The 18,543-nt window shown below is 34.9% G+C and overlaps 2 protein-coding genes across 2 annotated transcripts in view; one reads left to right on the top strand and one right to left on the bottom strand.

Moving 5' to 3' along the window:
* Nucleotides 1-2,662: 2,662 nt before the first annotated feature.
* LOC107678786 (putative transmembrane protein INAFM2) lies at nucleotides 2,663-5,455 on the bottom strand. The gene has a single exon (XM_016474183.1). The coding sequence runs from the start codon at nucleotides 4,904-4,906 to the stop codon at nucleotides 4,376-4,378; it is 531 nt and encodes a 176-aa protein (XP_016329669.1). The 5' UTR covers nucleotides 4,907-5,455; the 3' UTR covers nucleotides 2,663-4,375.
* A 3,562-nt stretch (nucleotides 5,456-9,017) lies between these two features.
* LOC107678713 (1-phosphatidylinositol 4,5-bisphosphate phosphodiesterase beta-2) overlaps nucleotides 9,018-18,543 on the top strand; it is a 39,366-nt gene continuing 29,840 nt past the window's right edge. Inside the window, exons 1-11 of the mRNA XM_016474083.1 lie at nucleotides 9,018-9,461; nucleotides 9,762-9,839; nucleotides 12,433-12,501; nucleotides 13,540-13,677; nucleotides 14,829-14,908; nucleotides 15,000-15,053; nucleotides 15,694-15,769; nucleotides 15,868-15,968; nucleotides 16,046-16,209; nucleotides 17,292-17,438; nucleotides 17,847-18,004. Of these exons, the coding sequence (XP_016329569.1) occupies nucleotides 9,378-9,461; nucleotides 9,762-9,839; nucleotides 12,433-12,501; nucleotides 13,540-13,677; nucleotides 14,829-14,908; nucleotides 15,000-15,053; nucleotides 15,694-15,769; nucleotides 15,868-15,968; nucleotides 16,046-16,209; nucleotides 17,292-17,438; nucleotides 17,847-18,004 (1,149 nt within the window). The 5' untranslated portion in view covers nucleotides 9,018-9,377. The remainder of the gene's footprint in view (nucleotides 9,462-9,761; nucleotides 9,840-12,432; nucleotides 12,502-13,539; nucleotides 13,678-14,828; nucleotides 14,909-14,999; nucleotides 15,054-15,693; nucleotides 15,770-15,867; nucleotides 15,969-16,045; nucleotides 16,210-17,291; nucleotides 17,439-17,846; nucleotides 18,005-18,543) is intronic.

Genomic DNA, 18,543 nt, shown 5'->3' with positions numbered 1-18,543 from the left:
ACGAGCACTGAATCTTGGTGTTAGTCTCACTAATGCCTTCCGCATTGACAGTAATTATCATTTGCTTAATGTTACTGTTTATAGTTTTAAGAGGTTTAAGTGTGAATTTATTATTTTGATTTTGAAATATTTGAATATAAAATTGAGCCTTATATATATATATAAATTAGCATAAAAATTTTAATTTGGTAACGTATATAGTTGTATATTATTATATATATTATTCATATTAAAATTTAAATGAGCATAAATAATGTTCAATTTAGCAACAAATACCAATATATAAACATTATCATTTTTTATTAATTTATTGTCTTTTTACATTATTTTAGTATATAAAATTTAGCCTTTTTAGGACCATTAAGATTTTTATTTAAACTAGCAGAATGTAGCAATAAATGTTAATATATATTTAATGTTATTTTTAATTTAATATATTTTTGATGCAGTTTTCTCTTAGTGAGGGTTTCAGCACTGACACATTTTAAGCTCTTTAATATGAACATTTGCACAGCTTGTAACCGTCTTTTTAAAGTAAAATCTAGACTTAAAGGGAACATCAGCCCCTTTAAAAAGCCTGTAGTGCTTATAACCACCAGTTATTCCAGAAATGGGACAAAAAGCCTCGGTGTGAGTGTCAGAAATAAGTGCAGGTTTGGCCCTTTCCTCGTCTGCTGGCAGTGAATGTGCTGCAGTGCGGTGGTCTCTCGGCACACATTGGATTATATCATGAGCACCTGCAGACGCCGATGGGTTACAGCACTCTTCAGCTTGATTAATAATGCATTTCCGTCCACTCTGACTGATGATAATTGAAAAAGCCCATTATGAACATGCAACATAATCCTGCACTTTCTTTCAAACAGCAGCTTTTACTGTATTCAGTGGTTCTCAAATGGTTTTGCTTCAGGTTGCAGCGACTCGCATTGTTTATTGTACAAAAGCACCAAAAATTCAAACATGAGGTTTATTAATATTGGCATGAACTGCTTGAGTCAAATATGCAATATTAATAACATGACAGTTTTTTGAATGCACAATCAATACGAAAACTAACACACTGAGTATTGTATTAGTATTGAATTTACAGTTATAGAATTTGATTAGACACATGACTAACAAAAGATATGGCACGTGTTTTTAATATTTGTTTGGATATCCAGCTATACAAGATTTTAAGATTAATTGTGCTTTATTAATTGCATTTAGCATTGATCAAAACGAACCTTCTACACACCAACTGAGAACCACTGATTTAACTTGGATGCAACAACTTGCATTGGTTTGTATTTAATTCAGCTGAATGTGATTCAGTTGTATATGATTGCATTGGTTTGTACTCGTACTTGAATATGATTCATATGATTCACTTGTATATACGCGAGTTGATGAAAAGCGGATTAATTAAATCAGAAAAAGAAAAAAAAAACTACAAGAAAAATGAATAGTTTTATACTTTTTGAAGAAGAAAAAAAACTTAAAACAAAAACAATTCTTCAACACTACAACATGCGAATGTGTTGTTAAATTATTGAAATTTAACAAAATCTCAGGGGGACATGAAGTAAATATTTTAGGCCAAAATAATGTGAGAATATCATGTAATCCATAAAAAAGTAACTGTTATCTGATTATAAGCATTTTAAAATGTAATCTAAGTACGCATACTTAATTTTTGGAATCTGATTACATAATCCAGATTACATGTAATGAGTTACTACCCAGCGCTGTATATGAAACATAGTAACAGATTACATGTAATGAGTTACTACTCAGCGCTGTATATGAAACATAGTAACAGATTACATGTAATGAGTTACTACTCAGCGCTGTATATGAAACACAGTAACAGATTACATGTAATGAGTTACTACCCAGCGCTGTATATGAAACACAGTAACAGATTACATGTAATGAGTTACTACCCAGCGCTGTATATGAAACACAGTAACAGATTACATGTAATGAGTTACTACTCAGCGCTGTATATGAAACACAGTAACAGATTACATGTAATGAGTTACTACCCAGCGCTGTATATGAAACATAATAACAGATTACATGTAATCTGGATCATGTAATCAGATTCCAAAAATTAAGTACTTGTAATTAGATTATATTACATTTTAAAATGCTCGTAATCAGATTACAGTTACTTTTTATGGATTGCATGATTATATTATTCACACAATGGCAGTAAATTATTCATAATTTATTGATTCTCCTTATAATATTTTTTTTCCTCTTTTAAAGTTGCCTTTCTAAAAATCCTACTGTGTGTCACACCATTTAACTTTGACAATATAGAAGTGTCACGTAAATAACTTTGTGATCCATGCTTCTGAAATTGGGGAAAAAAACACTATGAAACAAATAATTATGAAATGTATTGTTGATTATAAATGGTACATTTAAACAAAGTTAGGTAAAAAGTAATCTAAAAAAAAAAGTAGTCAGAATACATTACCTAAAATGAGTAACCTAGATTATATTACTAACTACAGTTTTCATCATCTGTAATCAGTGACGGGCTACAAGATTTATATATATGCATATTTGCTTCCTTTTGAATAAGATGCTCTTTTGAAATCCAACAAAGCTTTGCAAATCAGATGTAGAAGAAATATTGCTTTTTTTAAAGAAATTTGTCCGTGCAAAACACACTGCCAATGATGCTAAATGGTTGCTAGGGTGTGGCTCGAGTTGGATTTTTCACTTGTTTTATGGTCCATCAGGACAAAACACATTCGACTTTACTTAGGTTTGATCACATGACTATCAACACTAGTACTAGTGAGCACTGACTTGGTAAACACCTCGAATAATTGATTCTCAAGGGGATTTCGTACACTTGAAGTGCACAAACTGAGGTTTTTATCATTGATTTGTACCCACAGCTGCTGAATCAATTCTACAGTCACAGGACGAATCAAAAAACGTGTCCAAAACATCTTGTTTACAGGCTGCTTAATAGTACAAGCGCATGCATTCAAAGTATCCAGTTCAACCACTGAATAAACAGATTTAGTGTTTTTTAAATCAGTCATCACTGTTTGAACAAACTCTTTCAGCGTTTAACTCCATATTTTAGAATTAAAGGTGGACTTTTTTACATTCAGGCGAATATGCAACTGCATATCAACTCACTAAAAACTACTCAAAACATCTTAGCAGCTGCATTGTGCATTTGAATTAAATGGCAATTTTTGCACGTGTTGTTCATAAATGTGCAGTATAAATGCAGTTTTGTATCTCTGTGTTCGAGTTGCACAAATTTCTCCCAGATATTTTCCGGCATGTTCTGTAACAGGTCAAAAAGCCGCCGCTGAAAATAGAGCAGGATTGTGTAATTCCTGCTTTTGACTTCAGAAGTCAATCAATAAGCCTCCATCATGTACTGTACGGAGAGAGTACTAAACATGCAAGGATCACTAGATGTGACTCACTAGCAAACAGTTAGAGACCGATGACAAATAAGACAGATGAGGGTCACTACGAGGCCAGAAGACACCGAAGAGAGTGAAAATGTGTTGCTGTGAAGTGTAAAAAGCTGCTAATGCCTGAAAAATGACCCTATGTTGACCTGAATAAAACCAATTAATAGAAGCACCAGTTGTGTTTTGCACAAAAGCCAGCATTAACCCAATCCTAATATCTGATTATGGGTTAATGCAGGATTAAACAGCGCGCTCACCTTAACTAAACTGTAATTTCGTTACCTTGCCAGCTTGTTTTTAATCTAGTCAAAGTGATTGATGTGCTGCCCAGTTTGGCTTATATAACACACACAAGTGCATCTTTCTTGTTAACCCCTTGTGCAGTGAGTGTTTGTAGTTGTAGGTTGTTTATTTACCGTTACGGTGATGTATTCTACACCTATGGTACACCATTTGTTGTATAAAATGATCTATAGGGATGCTAAAAATTTCCAGAGCATGTATGTACATTACTAAACAATACATTTACATGGATATTTGCACATACCTGAGCATCGACACATTTTCCTCTAACATAAGAATCCTGATTAAACTGGGTAACAGGGTTAGTTGAAATTCATGCAAGCTTTTAGTGTTGTTATTTTAAAAGCTTGTCCCCCTCCCACCCCAAAAACATGGCTGTTCAAATCAAGGCATTGAGCGCAATGGACAGTCAGTCCTTCGCTTCGGATGAATGTTTCCTATACAATTCAATGCGGTTTTGGAGTGTACGCGTCCAAAATATCGACTGCGAGGAGATGCCGAGCATTAAGGCAAAACAAAATAGGTTATATATGAATGGTTAAACACTATCGGAGCCTCTGCTATTTATGCGTCGGTGTCCAGCCTCGTCTCGGCTTGTGAAGCAGCAGCAACGTTTCCGAGTCTCAAACCCTCGCTTAGGTCTTTCTGTGCCGGTTGTTTGAGTCAGTTTGTCTAGAGTCGTCCTCCGGCGACGTTGCGCGCTCGTCCCAGCGCGTCTCCGGCTGTGCGTCTCCACCGGCGAGGGTCTGGTCTCTCCGGGAAGACTGTGTTTTTGCTGCAGCCTGGGTGTCTGAGATGTCGCTGGGCATGTATGTGTAGAGATCCGCGGGTTGGGAGTGCGCGCTTTTGGAGAGGGACGCGGCCGTCTGCTCCGGAGACGCGTTGGTGCCGGTGGCGTTGATGTGGATCGGAGTCGCCTGCGTGCTGTTGCTTTCCGTCCCGTTGCCGATCGCGGTGGTGGTGGTGGTGGGGGTGTTTGGAGCTGACTTGTTTGGAGACCATATGAGGCTGTAGTAGATGGCCAGGATGATCGCGGCTAGAGACACGGATAAAACATAGGCGAACACGGTGGCCAGTCTTACCCACTTCTTATTGGTCTTTGCAGCCATCTTTGCCTTCTTATCGCCCGTGTAGGTGGCCGGTCTGCCCCTCTCCATGTTGGGCATGTAGTCTCGGTCCCGATTGGCCCGGGTTTTCCCTCGATGCTCCACGACCCCGTCCGTTTTGAAGGATGTCGAGGCTCTTTTACGCGCTGGTTAAATCGAGTCGCGTTCATCCATGGCGCTCGAAATGTCTCAGAAATCCATCAGGATCATGTTGCAGCTCAACGTGGGTGTTGTTGTTGTTGATGGTGGTGGTGCTGATGCTTCTGGTGTTTTGCAGCATCCAGCGCAGCTTTTTCCCCGAAGGCTGAGATGTTTCTGATCCAAATATCATGGGAATGGATTAGAGAGGGTTGAAAATGATGAGACGGATCATACTGTACACACATCTGCGTGTGTCTCTGTGTGTGTGTGTTATTCAACTAAAGAAGAGGCTTCATCAGCTAAAAATACAGGAGAGGAGGAGGAGGCTCTTAAAGGACCAGCGGAGAGTGAAGTCAGTTCATTCAAGATCTGGTAACACTTTATGATAACTTTCATAAAAATGCTTTTGACAAATATTATATAATGCTTAACAGATCTGTATGATGTGCATTCAGATAAGAACGAATTGTATTCATCCAATATTATTTTATTATTAAATATTATATATTTATTTATTTATTGTGGAAAAAAGTGATCGCATGCAGTTATTGTTGTTAATTAAAACTAAAACGGAAACAAAAATGAAAGCAATTAAAAACATTCTCATTACTTGAAATAAAATTGACATAAACTTAGTCAATTTTGAGAAAAACATTTTAACATTTTAACTTATTGCACTAAAATAACTAAAACATAAAAAATAATCAAATAAAAACTCTATTTAAAAAGCAAAAACTACTAGAAATGTCAAAATCACACAGCAAAATTACTAAAATTTAAAATGAAAACGGAAAATATAAAAATAAAACTGATTCAAAATAGTAATAAAACTACAAGAGAATCTCAATGATATTAAAGTAGCACTGCTAACATCTCAGATAACTGTTTTTAAGTAAAAAAGTCCAATCAACTTGAATGCAATCATTCAAATTACAGTCATGAATACATCATAAAAAATACACATCTCTTATTAGTGTACTGTTATTTTATGTTATGTAAAATGTTGTTAAATTTATATATATATATATATATATATAGGTCTAATATATACTGTGTTTTAATTAATTCAAATAAGAAAGCAGTATTTTTTCTAACATTTATGATATCATTACTGTCTTATAGAAATCTTTCCACTAGCGCTTTTGATAAATAATGAATGATTCCTAAATATGCAATGAATATTTGATATGAAATAAGGAAGGCTTCTGATGCTATTTTTATTTACATCATTTATAGATCCATTAAAGTAAATGATCTCCTACATTATGAATTCTGGCTGCATTTTTAATGTTTGTTTAAAGTTTTTATGTTTTGTTCTGTGATCAATTATTTTTTCCTTAATTTTGGATAAAAGCAAAATGATTTAACATTTGCAGTGAATGTAGATGTTTGTTTAATTGAACATGAAGTTGCATAAAGATGCATTTCCCTTGAGCATCTTCATTGACCTGGCATGCATAATCATTAGTTTTTTTGATAATAGTCGGCCGCTCTGACCTCTGTAACACCGCCACCTCTCCCTGTCAGTAATTAAGCTGTTAATTGTGGCGTTTGGACAGATGATTCTCCTGCAGGGGCTGCTGGATGTTCGTCTGTCCTCTGATGCCACAGGACCTGATTGACACCACATCACCTGGAGGTGCTGCTGCTGCATGAGCCAATCAGATTTAGAGTTTATAATCCTGCTCCATGATGTCCTGCTCTGATTGGCTGGCCGGTAAGAACCAATCACTGTCGTCCAGCACTGACACTCACCTCACGGAACCGCTTTGAGACAGAGGTCATGAGCGCCGAGATCAGACTTACATACTGAAAATCTTCCTAAACGTGCGTGTTTATACCTAAACCAAATATATGTTGGTTTATTACAGTGTTTTTGATGATCAGTAATTGGTTAATGTTTTGCCAGTGAGCATCACTAACATTTTATAAATCTCTCAGTGTGTGTGTGTGTGTGTGTGTGTGCGTGTATGAGTGTGTGTGCGTGTATGAGTGTGTGTCTGTGTCTGTGTGTGTGTGTGTGTGTGTGTGTGTGTGTGTGTGTGTGTGTGTGTATTTACGTAGCTAAAGATCTGAGAACTGAGCTAAAATTAAAATGATTCATATATGAAATAAATGTTTGTTTGTTTTATTTTTTCATTATTAGTTTTGTTAGCAACTTAAAATAATGTTTTTCTATTTTAAAATACTTTAAACTGTAATTTATTTCTGTGATCAAAGCTGTATTTCCAGCATCATTACTCCAGTCTTCAGTGTCACATGATCTTCAGAAATCATTCTAATATGCTGATTTAATATCAATGTTGGAAACAGTTTTGCTGCTTAATATTTTATTGGAACCTGTGATACTTTTTTCAGGATTCTTTGATGAATAAAAAGATAAAAAAGAACAGCATTTATTCAAAATAGAAATATTTTGTAACAATATACACTACCATTTAAAAGTTTGAGGACAGTCATTTTTTTCTTTTTGAAAAAAATGAATGTTTTTATTCAGCAAGGATGTGTTAAGTTGATAAAAAAAAAGTGATAATAAAGACTTATATTGTTGGAAAAGATTTCTTTATTCATCAAATAATCCTGAAAAGAAAAGAGTATCACATGTTCCAAAAAAATATATATTAAGCAGCAAAACTGTTTCTAACATTGATAACAAATCAGCATATGATAATGATTTCTGAAGGATCATGTGATACTGAAGACTCAGCTTTGATCACAGCAATCAATTACAGTTTAAAGTATGTTAAAATAGAAGACCATTATCTTAAATGGTAAATATCACATCCATATTTGGCTAGATAAATGTGTATATGTAAAATAGTTTGTGTTTTTTATGTTTGATATTCATAGACTGTCACTGACATCAGCCACATGAATAATATAATATTAATGAACACAAATCCCTATTTAAATGAATGTGTTCTTGATCGTTCGCTCATGCAGGGTTGTGGATGTGAATGGTTTGTCCTGTAGTTCATGTTAATGTGCTCCATGATGATTTACATGTGTCAGCTCATATTTGACTATTAGCCAAACGACATGAACGTCATGCTGAAGCACAGTCCAGCTCATTCTATGCCTAATTCTTCTCTTCACACTGATTTTACTCACAATCAGTTTAACTAAGCAGCTAAATGAACTTCACATTTCCACTTTTGCTTAATGAGTTAATATAGTAATGAATCTAAACGTCTCTCCGTGTGTGTCAGACCCTTCGGAAACCTGTTAACGAGAGCCATGCTAATATTTACATATTCTAATCTTGCATCATTAATAATTTGGTGCTTACCATTAATAATCAAACACATTTTCAGAACATTCTGGCAAAGTTATCCAGTAACATTAATCAAATGTTTGTTCAGAGTTCTCATAATGTTTTCAAAATGTTACCATAGAAACATTATTTACACATTCTTTAAATGTAACTACTTGTTTCGGAATGTTCAGAGAACATTTAAAAGTAACGTTCCCATAATGGTTATAAAATTATCAAATGGAATGGTCCTTTGCTGTTTACATAACCAAAAAAAATAATTTTTTTTTGAACGTTTTGGAAGTTTAAGATTAACATTCAGAAATAATGTTTTCATAACATAATGGCAACGTTACCAAAACATTGTTAGAATACAGTTTTATTAGCTCGCTTAATATTTAGGCTTAGATTTATTTATTTATTTGAATTACATATAAATGTGATGCATATTTGTCAGTCAAACATAAATGAAAGTGTAAGAGTACTAATAAACTAAATAGTTTTAAACGCACAATGGTTTATATATTTATCATGAATAAATCCAAGTTCAATCTAACTAACTGAATATCACTTATTCCATATTTTAATTAAGTTCATACTTTTTAACTGAATTTAATATAATATTTATTAATTTATTTTGCAATGACCTGATTTATGCTGATTCTAAACGATTTGAATGAATGCATTTTGAAAATAAAAAAGACGCAAATAGACGCAGGTATTTAATGGCATTCTTTTTCGTTTTTAGTTTTATTAATGTATGACTGACAAATATGCATCACAAAATGTATTAGTTTGTTTATGTTAATAGTGTGGAATCCAAACAGATGGAAATTTATACGCAATTCAGATATATAAATCTTAAATTCAGGCCTAAATATGTGTATTCGCTCCTCCTTTAAATCCGTTCTGGATCTTATATCCTGAGCTACTTTATTATTTGATTTTTGAGATGCTAGCACACAGAAACGGTGTAAACCTGAGCAGGGTGGGTCCGCTCATTTGCAATGCATATTGAAGGCTGGACGTCCTGCCGGCTCATTTTAGCCGAGTTCCCCCGAAGTCCTTCATTCTCACCGGGGACAATGAGTTCAGGACTGAAGCTTTAGACCACATTACTGTGGTGATCCGTCCAAAATGAATCGAAACCGCTACACGCTTCAGGAGCCTGATGTCAAAGAGTACCTGGTGAAGGGAGACAGGTTCACAAAATGGAAAGAAGTAAGTGGATCATGTTTAGGACTCATAAACATTCTAGTCAATATTAGTTAGTGGATTCATATTTGATTGTGTGACAGGTGCTTTTGGTCCTAATGCTGAAAATGATCAATTTTTTTGATAAAAAGACAATTATTATGAGACATTAATGATTTTTTTTTTGAGAATATTTGTCAGTGTTTAATAAAAATGGGCCTCTTTGACCAGTTAGATTTGTGTTTATGGTCCATTTCTGATGTTTATATTCATGTTGAGAGATATTTTATAGATGTTCTATAGTTTTATAATAAAAACTCTTCACAGGACTCCAAGAAAACCACACCGGTCACCATGAAGATGGATCCGAAAGGATTTTACCTGTACTGGATCAATCAGAGCAAGGTAAGATATGAATTTGACTGTTTTTCTGCTGCTTCTACACTCTCAGAAAAAAAAGGTACAAAAGCTGTCACCGGGGCGGTACCTTTTCAAAAGGTAAAATTTTGTACCTTTTAGGTACTAAGATGTACACTTTAGGTACTAATATGAACCTTTAAGGTACCAACATGGACCCTTTAGGTACAAAGTTGTGCCTTTTGAAAAGGTACCACCCCAGTGACAACTTTTGTACCTTTTTTTCTGAGAGTGTACAAAAAAAAACAACTTCTATTTTAAATGTATTCATAATTTATATTCAGTCTATTCTGTAAGACCTTTATTTGTCAGCTGAACCAGATACAAAAACCTAAATGTTTGATTTAATGGTTTGTTGAGAATATTTCATCTATTCACTTCTTACATTTACGCGTTTTTGTTTTATGTTTATTAGGTAATATATTTAATTAAATTTAATTTGTAAGACCTTTATTTGTCAGCTGAACCAAAAGCTACTAAATTATTACGTGAAATCCCACATACACTCGCCAAAAAAAGTACTGTACTATGGTACAGTGATGGTGACACCACAGTATTTTGACATTTACCATGATACAGCATGATTACCATATTCATGTACCACAGTATTTGCATGGTACTCCAAAGAGCACCATCATACTACCATAATACATGTCCAGAAACCACAGTATTACCATAGTACAGTGTCCAAAACACCATGCTACAGTCATCTAATGTTTTGACCTTTAAACAAATGTGGATAAATTTAATTTGACATTTTTACTTAAAATGTTTACTTAAAAAAACTTTTTTTGTATATTTTTGGCATTTTTATTAGAATTTTTAAAAACATGTCTATGTAGTTTTTTTTTTTTTTCAGTTTTATTTTTTAATTTTTAATTTATTTACTACATTTTTTAAATGTATTTATTTTTGTATTTAATTTAATTTATTTTATTTTAGTTTTCATAAAGTTTTAGTTTGTTATTTAGTAGTCGGCTTGGCAGCTAGCTGAAATAAGATATGTTCAAGTTTTGTTATATTTTATTGTATTTCAGTTCACCTTTATTTTATTTCAAGTAACAAGGTTTTAGTTTTATGGTTTTAGTTTTAGTGAACTATAATAACCCTTGTTTGACACTGGCATTCACAATCACAAAATCACAATCAACATCTGCTGTTCTGTTATGAATACCAGTGGGAAGTCATTTGGTGTAACAGATGAAAATATCATAATTTGATAACGTAACAATTATGTATATATTTTAGTTTTTAGTTTTTAATATATTAAATTAATTTTGCAAGGCCCTGCCTGTTATGAGAGTAGCATCATCAACACATAATATTCATAAGAGCTGCAGGCCTCCAGCGTGTGTGTGTGTGTGTGTGTGTATGCGTGCGCGTGCGTGTGAATGTGGTGTGTGTGTGTGTGTGTGAGTGTGCTTGTGAGTGTGTGAGTGTGAGTGTGTGTGAGTGAGTGAATGAGTGTGTGTGTGTGTGAGTGAGTGTGAGTGTGGTGTGTGTGTGTGCGTGTGCGTGAGTGCGTGTGAGTGAGTGAGTGAGTGAGTGAGTGAGTGAATGTGGTGTGTGTGTGTGTGTGTGAGTGTGTGTGAGTGTGTGTGAGTGTGCTTGTGAGTGTGTGTGAGTGTGTGTGTGTGTTTGTGAGTGTGTGTGTGAGTGAGTGTGTGTGTGTGTGGTGTGTGTGTGAGAGTATGAGTGTGTGTGTGTGTGTGTGTGTGTGTGAGTGTGAGTGTGAGTGTGTGTGTGAGTGAGTGTGTGTGTGTGTGGTGTGTGTGTGAGAGTATGAGTGTGTGTGTGTGTGTGTGTGTGTGTGAGTGTGAGTGTGAGTGTGTGTGTGAGTGAGTGTGTGTGTGTGTGGTGTGTGTGTGAGAGTATGAGTGTGTGTGTGTGTGTGTGTGTGTGTGAGTGTGTGTGAGTGTGTGTGAGTGTGCTTGTGAGTGTGTGTGAGTGTGTGAGTGTGTTTGTGAGTGTGTGTGTGAGTGAGTGTGTGTGTGTGTGGTGTGTGTGCGTGCGTGCGTGTGTGCGTGTGCGTGAGTGCGTGTGAGTGAGTGAGTGTGTGTGTGTGAATGTGGTGTGTGTGTGAGTGTGAGTGTGCGTGAGTGTGAGTGAGTGTGTGTGTGTGTGTGTGTATACACATTTATTTTTATTTATTTCACTTTTAGTAGTTTAAATACTTCAACGTTTTATCATTTTTGTTTTTTTAATTTTTTAATTTCAAGTTTATCTAATATATGTATTTTATTTTAGTTTCATTTCAATTAACGAAAACAATTTGCAATAGTTATATATTTCCGTTTGAGTTAACAATAACAACACTGCACACAACATCATGTGATTTGTAAGGTCTTGTTTGCAGTTATTTTGCAATAATGTTCGATTTAACGGTTTGTTGAGAATTTCTCACCTATGATCTTCACATCCATTACATTTATGCATTTGGCAGATGCATTTATCTAAAGCAACTTGAAATTATACATTTGGTCCCATGACCTTCACCCTCTACTGTTTGAGCTACAGAAATTCTGTATCCTGTTCTGTGCGCTATCTGTGATGTCACATCCTGTGTTTCTCTGTCCCGCAGGAAACAGAGTTTTTGGATATTGCCACCATCAGGGACACAAGAGCGGGAAAATATGCCAAGCTCCCTAAAGTATGTGCCCTGTCCATGTTATGTAATGTGTTTTATGTTGCATCATGACTAAACAGACGGAGTGTCAGTGTTTGAGTTCATTGTTGCATTTGAGTATTTGTGTGAATTTGCCTTGCAAACAGCAGCGTTCAGCAGAAACAATCACATCAACCACAGTCAATGTTCAGATCAGAGAATCACATCAGCTACTGACATACAGCATTAACATATGAACACACTCATCAGTTCTGATCATCCTTCTCACAAAGTTTTTACATTTATGCATTTATCAGATGCTTTATCCAAACAGTTGAGGAGCATTTTTGACATGCATATTTTTAAGTGCTATTAGAAACATAAACAGGATGTTATGTTTGATATATTACTATTGTTATATGAATTATACAGTGATTTTCTTTGTCTCTCCACACACACACACACACACACACACAGCTGTTGACCTCGTGTTTCTCCCTTCACACATTTGCATGAAGCCGGATTTGTTTGCTGGTCTGGGTTGTTCTTGTTGATGGGTCATGTATGGAAAGCAGACTTCGTGCATGAGATGTTTAAAGTTTCTAGAGCTTTCTCTCCTAAACGTCACTCGCTTGATATCTGATGCAGTGACTTTCAGAAGTCTGAAGTGTCACTTTAGTCTTTAGCCAACGTTTCATATTCTCAAGCAATGTCTTATCATTTTCTTCCTCTTTCAGCATCCAAAGGTTCGTTATATATTAATGTTTCTATATAAATGAAATGGTGTTCTTTGTCTCTCTGCACACACACAGCTGTTGACCTCGCGTTTCTCCCTTCACACATTTGCATGAAGCCGGATTTGTTTGCCGGTCTGGGTTGTTCTTGTTGATGGCTCATGTATGGAAAGCAGACGTCATGGATGAGATGTTTAGAGTTTTCCCTCCTAAACGTCACTTGCTTTAACATTTTGATGTTTGATGCAGTGACTTTCAGAAATCAGAAATCTGAAGTGTTGTTTTAGGGTTTAGGTAGACAACGTTTCATATTCTCAAGCAACGTCTTATGATTTTCTTCCTCTTTCAGCATCCAAAGGTTCGTAACGTCTTCAACATGGATTTTCCTGACAGCCATCATCTGGCCAAAGCGCTGACCATCGTGACAGGAACAGACACCGTCAGCCTCTCCTATCACAACTTCTTTGCTGCTAAAGAAGTGGCCCAGGTATCATACTTCATACTCAGCTTTCAGATGATGCATAAATCTCAATTTCGAGAAATTGACCCTTATGACTGGTTTTGTGGTCCAGGGTCACATATGTGTTTCATTTTAAAACACACACTTCAATGTATTTCATTTAGATAGATAGATAGATAGATAGATAGATAGCCACACGTTTATCAGGACTAATGTTCCATTTAAAGCAGCCGCTGGTCTTTGAGGTTCAGAAATGGGTTTTATGAGTTTATGATTTTCATATCCTGCCACTAATAAGCTGCAGTGCAGATCATTTGTGTTATTTCTGTGTGCCTCAAAGCGCTGAGGTTTATCATACGCCCTCACATCTCAGTCAAACACACAAACACATCTGACTGAAGTAAACACAGACTGGGTTTGTTATTAGTGCCGTTTACTCAGTCAAGCAACACTATTGTTATTGATATGATCCAACAGAGCATTAAAGAAATAGTTCACCCCAAAATAAAAATTAGCTGAGATTTTACTCACCCTCAGTCCATCAGAGATCAGGATGAGTTTGTTTCTTCATCAGATTTGGAGAAATGTAGCATTGCATCAGTGTCTCAGCAATGGATGCTCTGCAGTGAATGGGTGCCGTCAGAATGAGAGTCCAAACAGCTGATAAAAACATCACAATAATCCACAAGTAATCCACAGCACTCCAGTCCATCAGTTAACATCTGGAGAAGACAAAAGCTGCGTGTATGTAAGAAACAAATTCATCATTATAAGATGTTTTTAACTAAAATACGAGTCCATAATAACACTTACTCCAGTGAGTCAGTGTTCTGGTCTGAATCAGGAGAGAAATCTGCACAGATCAAGCAGCATTTAAACAGCTCTAAACAAATATGTGTCTGGATTTTGATGTGAGAGACAACAGGAGATCTGGAGGAAGCATTATTATGGATTATGGACTCATATTTTAGTTAAAAACGTCTTAATGCTGGATGTGTTTCAGCTTTTGTCTTCTCCAGATGTTAACTGATGGACTGGAGTGCTGTGGATTACTTGTGGATTATTGTGATGTTTTTATCAGCTGTTTGGACTCTCATTCTGACGGCACCCATTCACTGCAGAGCAGAAAATCAATCTGTCATGTTTTTCTAATCTAAGCTCATTTCTTTTTGGCACAGACGTGGGCTGACGACATCCTGGCTATAGCATATAACACACTGAGAGCGAACGCCTGCAGACAGTTCTTCCTGGAGAAAGTGTGAGGATTTGTGCGGTCAATTTCAGACTAGTCACGACATGACAAATGTTGATTTATATTCCCAGTATTCCATATTCCGTCTTCTTTATAGGTATGTCCGCCTCTCACTGCAGACCAACAAAGATGGGAAAATCCCTGTTAAAAAGTAAGAAAAAAAAACATGTTTATATAAAAAAATACAGTATATAACATTCAAAAAGTTTGGGTCATTAAGATTTTTTTAACTGATACTTTTATTCACCAAAGATGCATTAAACTGATCAAAAGTGAGAATAAAGACATTATAATGTGACAAAAGATTTCTGTTTCAAATAAATGCTGTTCTTTTGAACTTTTTATTCATCAAATAATCCAGAAAAATAAAATGTATCACGGTTTCCACAAAAATATTGTGCAGCACAACTGTTTTCAACATTGATAATAATCAGAAATGTTTCTTGAGCAGCAAATCGGCATATTAGAATGATTTCTGAAGATCATGTGACACTGAAGACTGGAGTAATGATACTGAAAATACAGCTGCGCATCACAGGAATAAATTACAGTTCAACAGATTCACACAGAAAACAGCTGTTTGAAATTGTAATAATATTTCACATTTTTTACTGTATTTTTGATCAAATAAATGCAGCCTTGGTGAGCATAAGAATCTTACCGACCTCAAAATTTTGAATAGAACAGCATTTGGGATGCTAATTTTGCTAGGTAAAATGTGCATTGTCGCACATTAAAGTGATGCTTAATATTTGATATCTTCTCCTAATGATCTTAATCTTTCGTCTCAGTATCTTTAAGATGTTTCCAGCAGACAAGAAAAGGGTTGAAGCTGCTCTGGCCGCAGCAAATCTCCCCAAAGGAAAGGTGTGTGTGTTTACTTTGTGTTCGTGTGTGTGTGTGTGTGTGTGTGTGTGTGTGTGTGTTTATGCAGTATTTAACCATCAGTCGTCTTGTGTTGTTAGTTTGACACCATCAAGTCTGATGTGTTCACTGAAGCGGCGTTCAAGACCTTCATACTCAATCTGTGTCCCAGACCTGAAATCAATGAAATCTTCACGTCCTTGTGAGTGAACGCACTCCATATGTTCATTTGATCATTTGATCTGATCATTAATCAGTGTTTGATTATGACCTTCTTAGCACGAAAGGAAAGGGATTCATGACGAAGGAGATGCTGACCAAGTTCCTGAACGAGAAACAGCGAGATTCCCGTCTCAATGAGGAGCTGTTTCCACTCGTCAGACCTGAACAGGTGAAGAATCTCATAGAGAAATACGAGCCGAGCTCGTCCAACGCCAGCCGCGGTGAGTGTCCCACAGAGCTCAGTTTAATGAGCGATTTTTTACAATTAAAAAAAATAATAATAATAATAATAATTATCTGAGATGCAGTGTTATTTTAGTATTATTGATTTAAATAATATTTTGAATTAGTTTACATTTTTTATTTTTTTGTTTGATTTTATGTGCTTTTCTCAGTTTTTATATATATATTTTTTATTTCTGTAGCTTTCATTTTAATTTTGTAATTTTTAGTACTTCAGTGTAAACTTATTTTCTTTCAGTTTCTAGTTTTTGTATTTTCAAGTTTTTAATATATCTTACATTAACATTATTATTAATCTACATTTATTGTCTTGATCCACTGGCAACAGTTTTGTTCATGTAATAAAAAATAAAATAAAATAAAATGAAATGAAATAAATAAAATAATAAAATAAAATATTATTTGTATGTCTGCTGTCTTGACCCATTGGCAACAGTTTTATTCATGTTTTAAGCAGAAACATCACTAAATTATATTAAATTTATGCTTAAAATAATACGTCTTCATATCAAAGTAAATTTTAAGAAAATGTATCTTATTCCAAAATTAAAATAAAAATGAAAAATCTAAATACTAGTTCAAAATATGAATAAAAACTATAATATAACATTATACTAATATAATATAATATAAATAAATAAACTATATAGACATTTAAAAACATAACTAATAAAAATGACATGCACAGCTAATTTATTCAAACTTTAACTTAAATTAAAATAAAAGTGGAAATTCTAAAAATAAAAACAAGTTCGAAATATGAATGAAAACTATAATATAATGTTAATTAAAACTACATACACATTAAAAAAAACATAACTAATAAAAATGACAAAAATGCACAACAAAATTAATAAAACCTTAACTTAAATTTAAAATAAAAACTAAAGTTCAAATTATGAATAAAAACTATAATATAATATCATAGAATAGAATAGAATAGAATAGAATAATAAATAAACTAAGTCAGTCACATTAGATCAGCTCAGTGAATAACAACAGTGTTTTTAATGTGTGACTGTATTTGTGAAGGTTCATTCGAAGTTTGTTGCTGCTGCAGGTCAGATTTCTCCAGATGGTTTGATGTTTTATCTGATGGGATCTGAGACATCAGTGGTGAAACTGGACAAACTGGCCCAGAGTCACGATATGACCCAACCCATCCCACATTACTTCGTCAAATCCTCCCACAACACCTATCTCACAGGTGAGGAGGAAACTAAAGCAGCGACTCGGGGCTCGACACTCTGGGTGTTTATAGAGATGTGACCCTGGAGCACAAAACCAGTCGTAAGGGTCAATTTGTCAAAATTGAGATTTATAGATCACCTGAAAGCTGAATAAATAAGCTTCCCATTGATGTATGGTTTGTTAGGATAGGACAATATTTGGCCGAGATTACTAAATAAGCTTTCCACTGATGTATGGTTTGTTAGGATTGGACAATATTTGGCCGAGAAAATCTGGAATCTGAGGGTGCAAAAAAATCTAAATATTGAGAAAATCATCTTTAAAGTTGTCCAAATGAAGTTCTTAGCCATGCATATTACTAATCAAAAATTAAGTTTTGTGCTCCAGGGTCACATATTTAGTTGAAAGCGTGTGTTGTGTGCAGCGGGGCAGCTGACGGGCGTCTCGTCTCCGGAGATGTACCGTCAGTGTCTCCTCGCCGGGTGCCGCTGTCTGGAGCTCGACTGCTGGAAGGGCAAACCTCCGGATGAAGAGCCAATCATCACCCACGGCTTCACCATGACAACCGAGATCCTCTTCAAGGTGGGTTCCTCCAATCGGAGCTCTCGCTGTGATTATGGGATGCGCAGTGGAGGCTCATAATCAATGCAAGCTAAACGTGAAAATCGGGAGCAGCTCTTGCAGTAACTTCACCTCAACTGAATTAAAAACTAAATACCCAGATACGTATAAACAGCCTCGTGAAAAAGCACACTTTTAAAAAAAGCGTACTTATTACAGAAATTTAATTATTTAAAAGAATATACTTAAGTGTTTTTGTGCACTTAATTGCATGTTAGTTGCAATTAAACTGTATTATAGTTTAAATTTGTGTTAAATTAAATTATATGAACTTTAGAGTGCTTTTTGACCCACCTAAGTACATTTTTATATGTAATTTTATCATTATTTCTATTGTCTTTGAAATGTGGTTAAAGTTTACTGCCCAGTGTATTGACAAAGTATTATAATGATTTAAAATGTGCTTTAGTATGTTAGTCAACTTATTTAAAGCATGACAAAAAAAAGTATTCAAACATAATTATTTAAAATATACTTTAAAATGTAAAAAAAAAAAAAAA

Source organism: Sinocyclocheilus anshuiensis, unplaced genomic scaffold (assembly GCF_001515605.1).
Source record: "Sinocyclocheilus anshuiensis isolate Anshui unplaced genomic scaffold, SAMN03320099.WGS_v1.1 scaffold208, whole genome shotgun sequence".
Lineage (NCBI taxonomy): Eukaryota > Metazoa > Chordata > Actinopteri > Cypriniformes > Cyprinidae > Sinocyclocheilus > Sinocyclocheilus anshuiensis.
Note: the sequence above shows the minus strand (reverse complement) of the source record. Positions and strands in the feature narration are given on the sequence as shown.

Excerpts from the sequence above, each read along its gene's own strand:
- LOC107678786 (XM_016474183.1), bottom strand. The coding sequence starts at position 4,906 with ATGCCCAACATGGAGAGGGGCAGACCGGCCACCTACACGGGCGATAAG.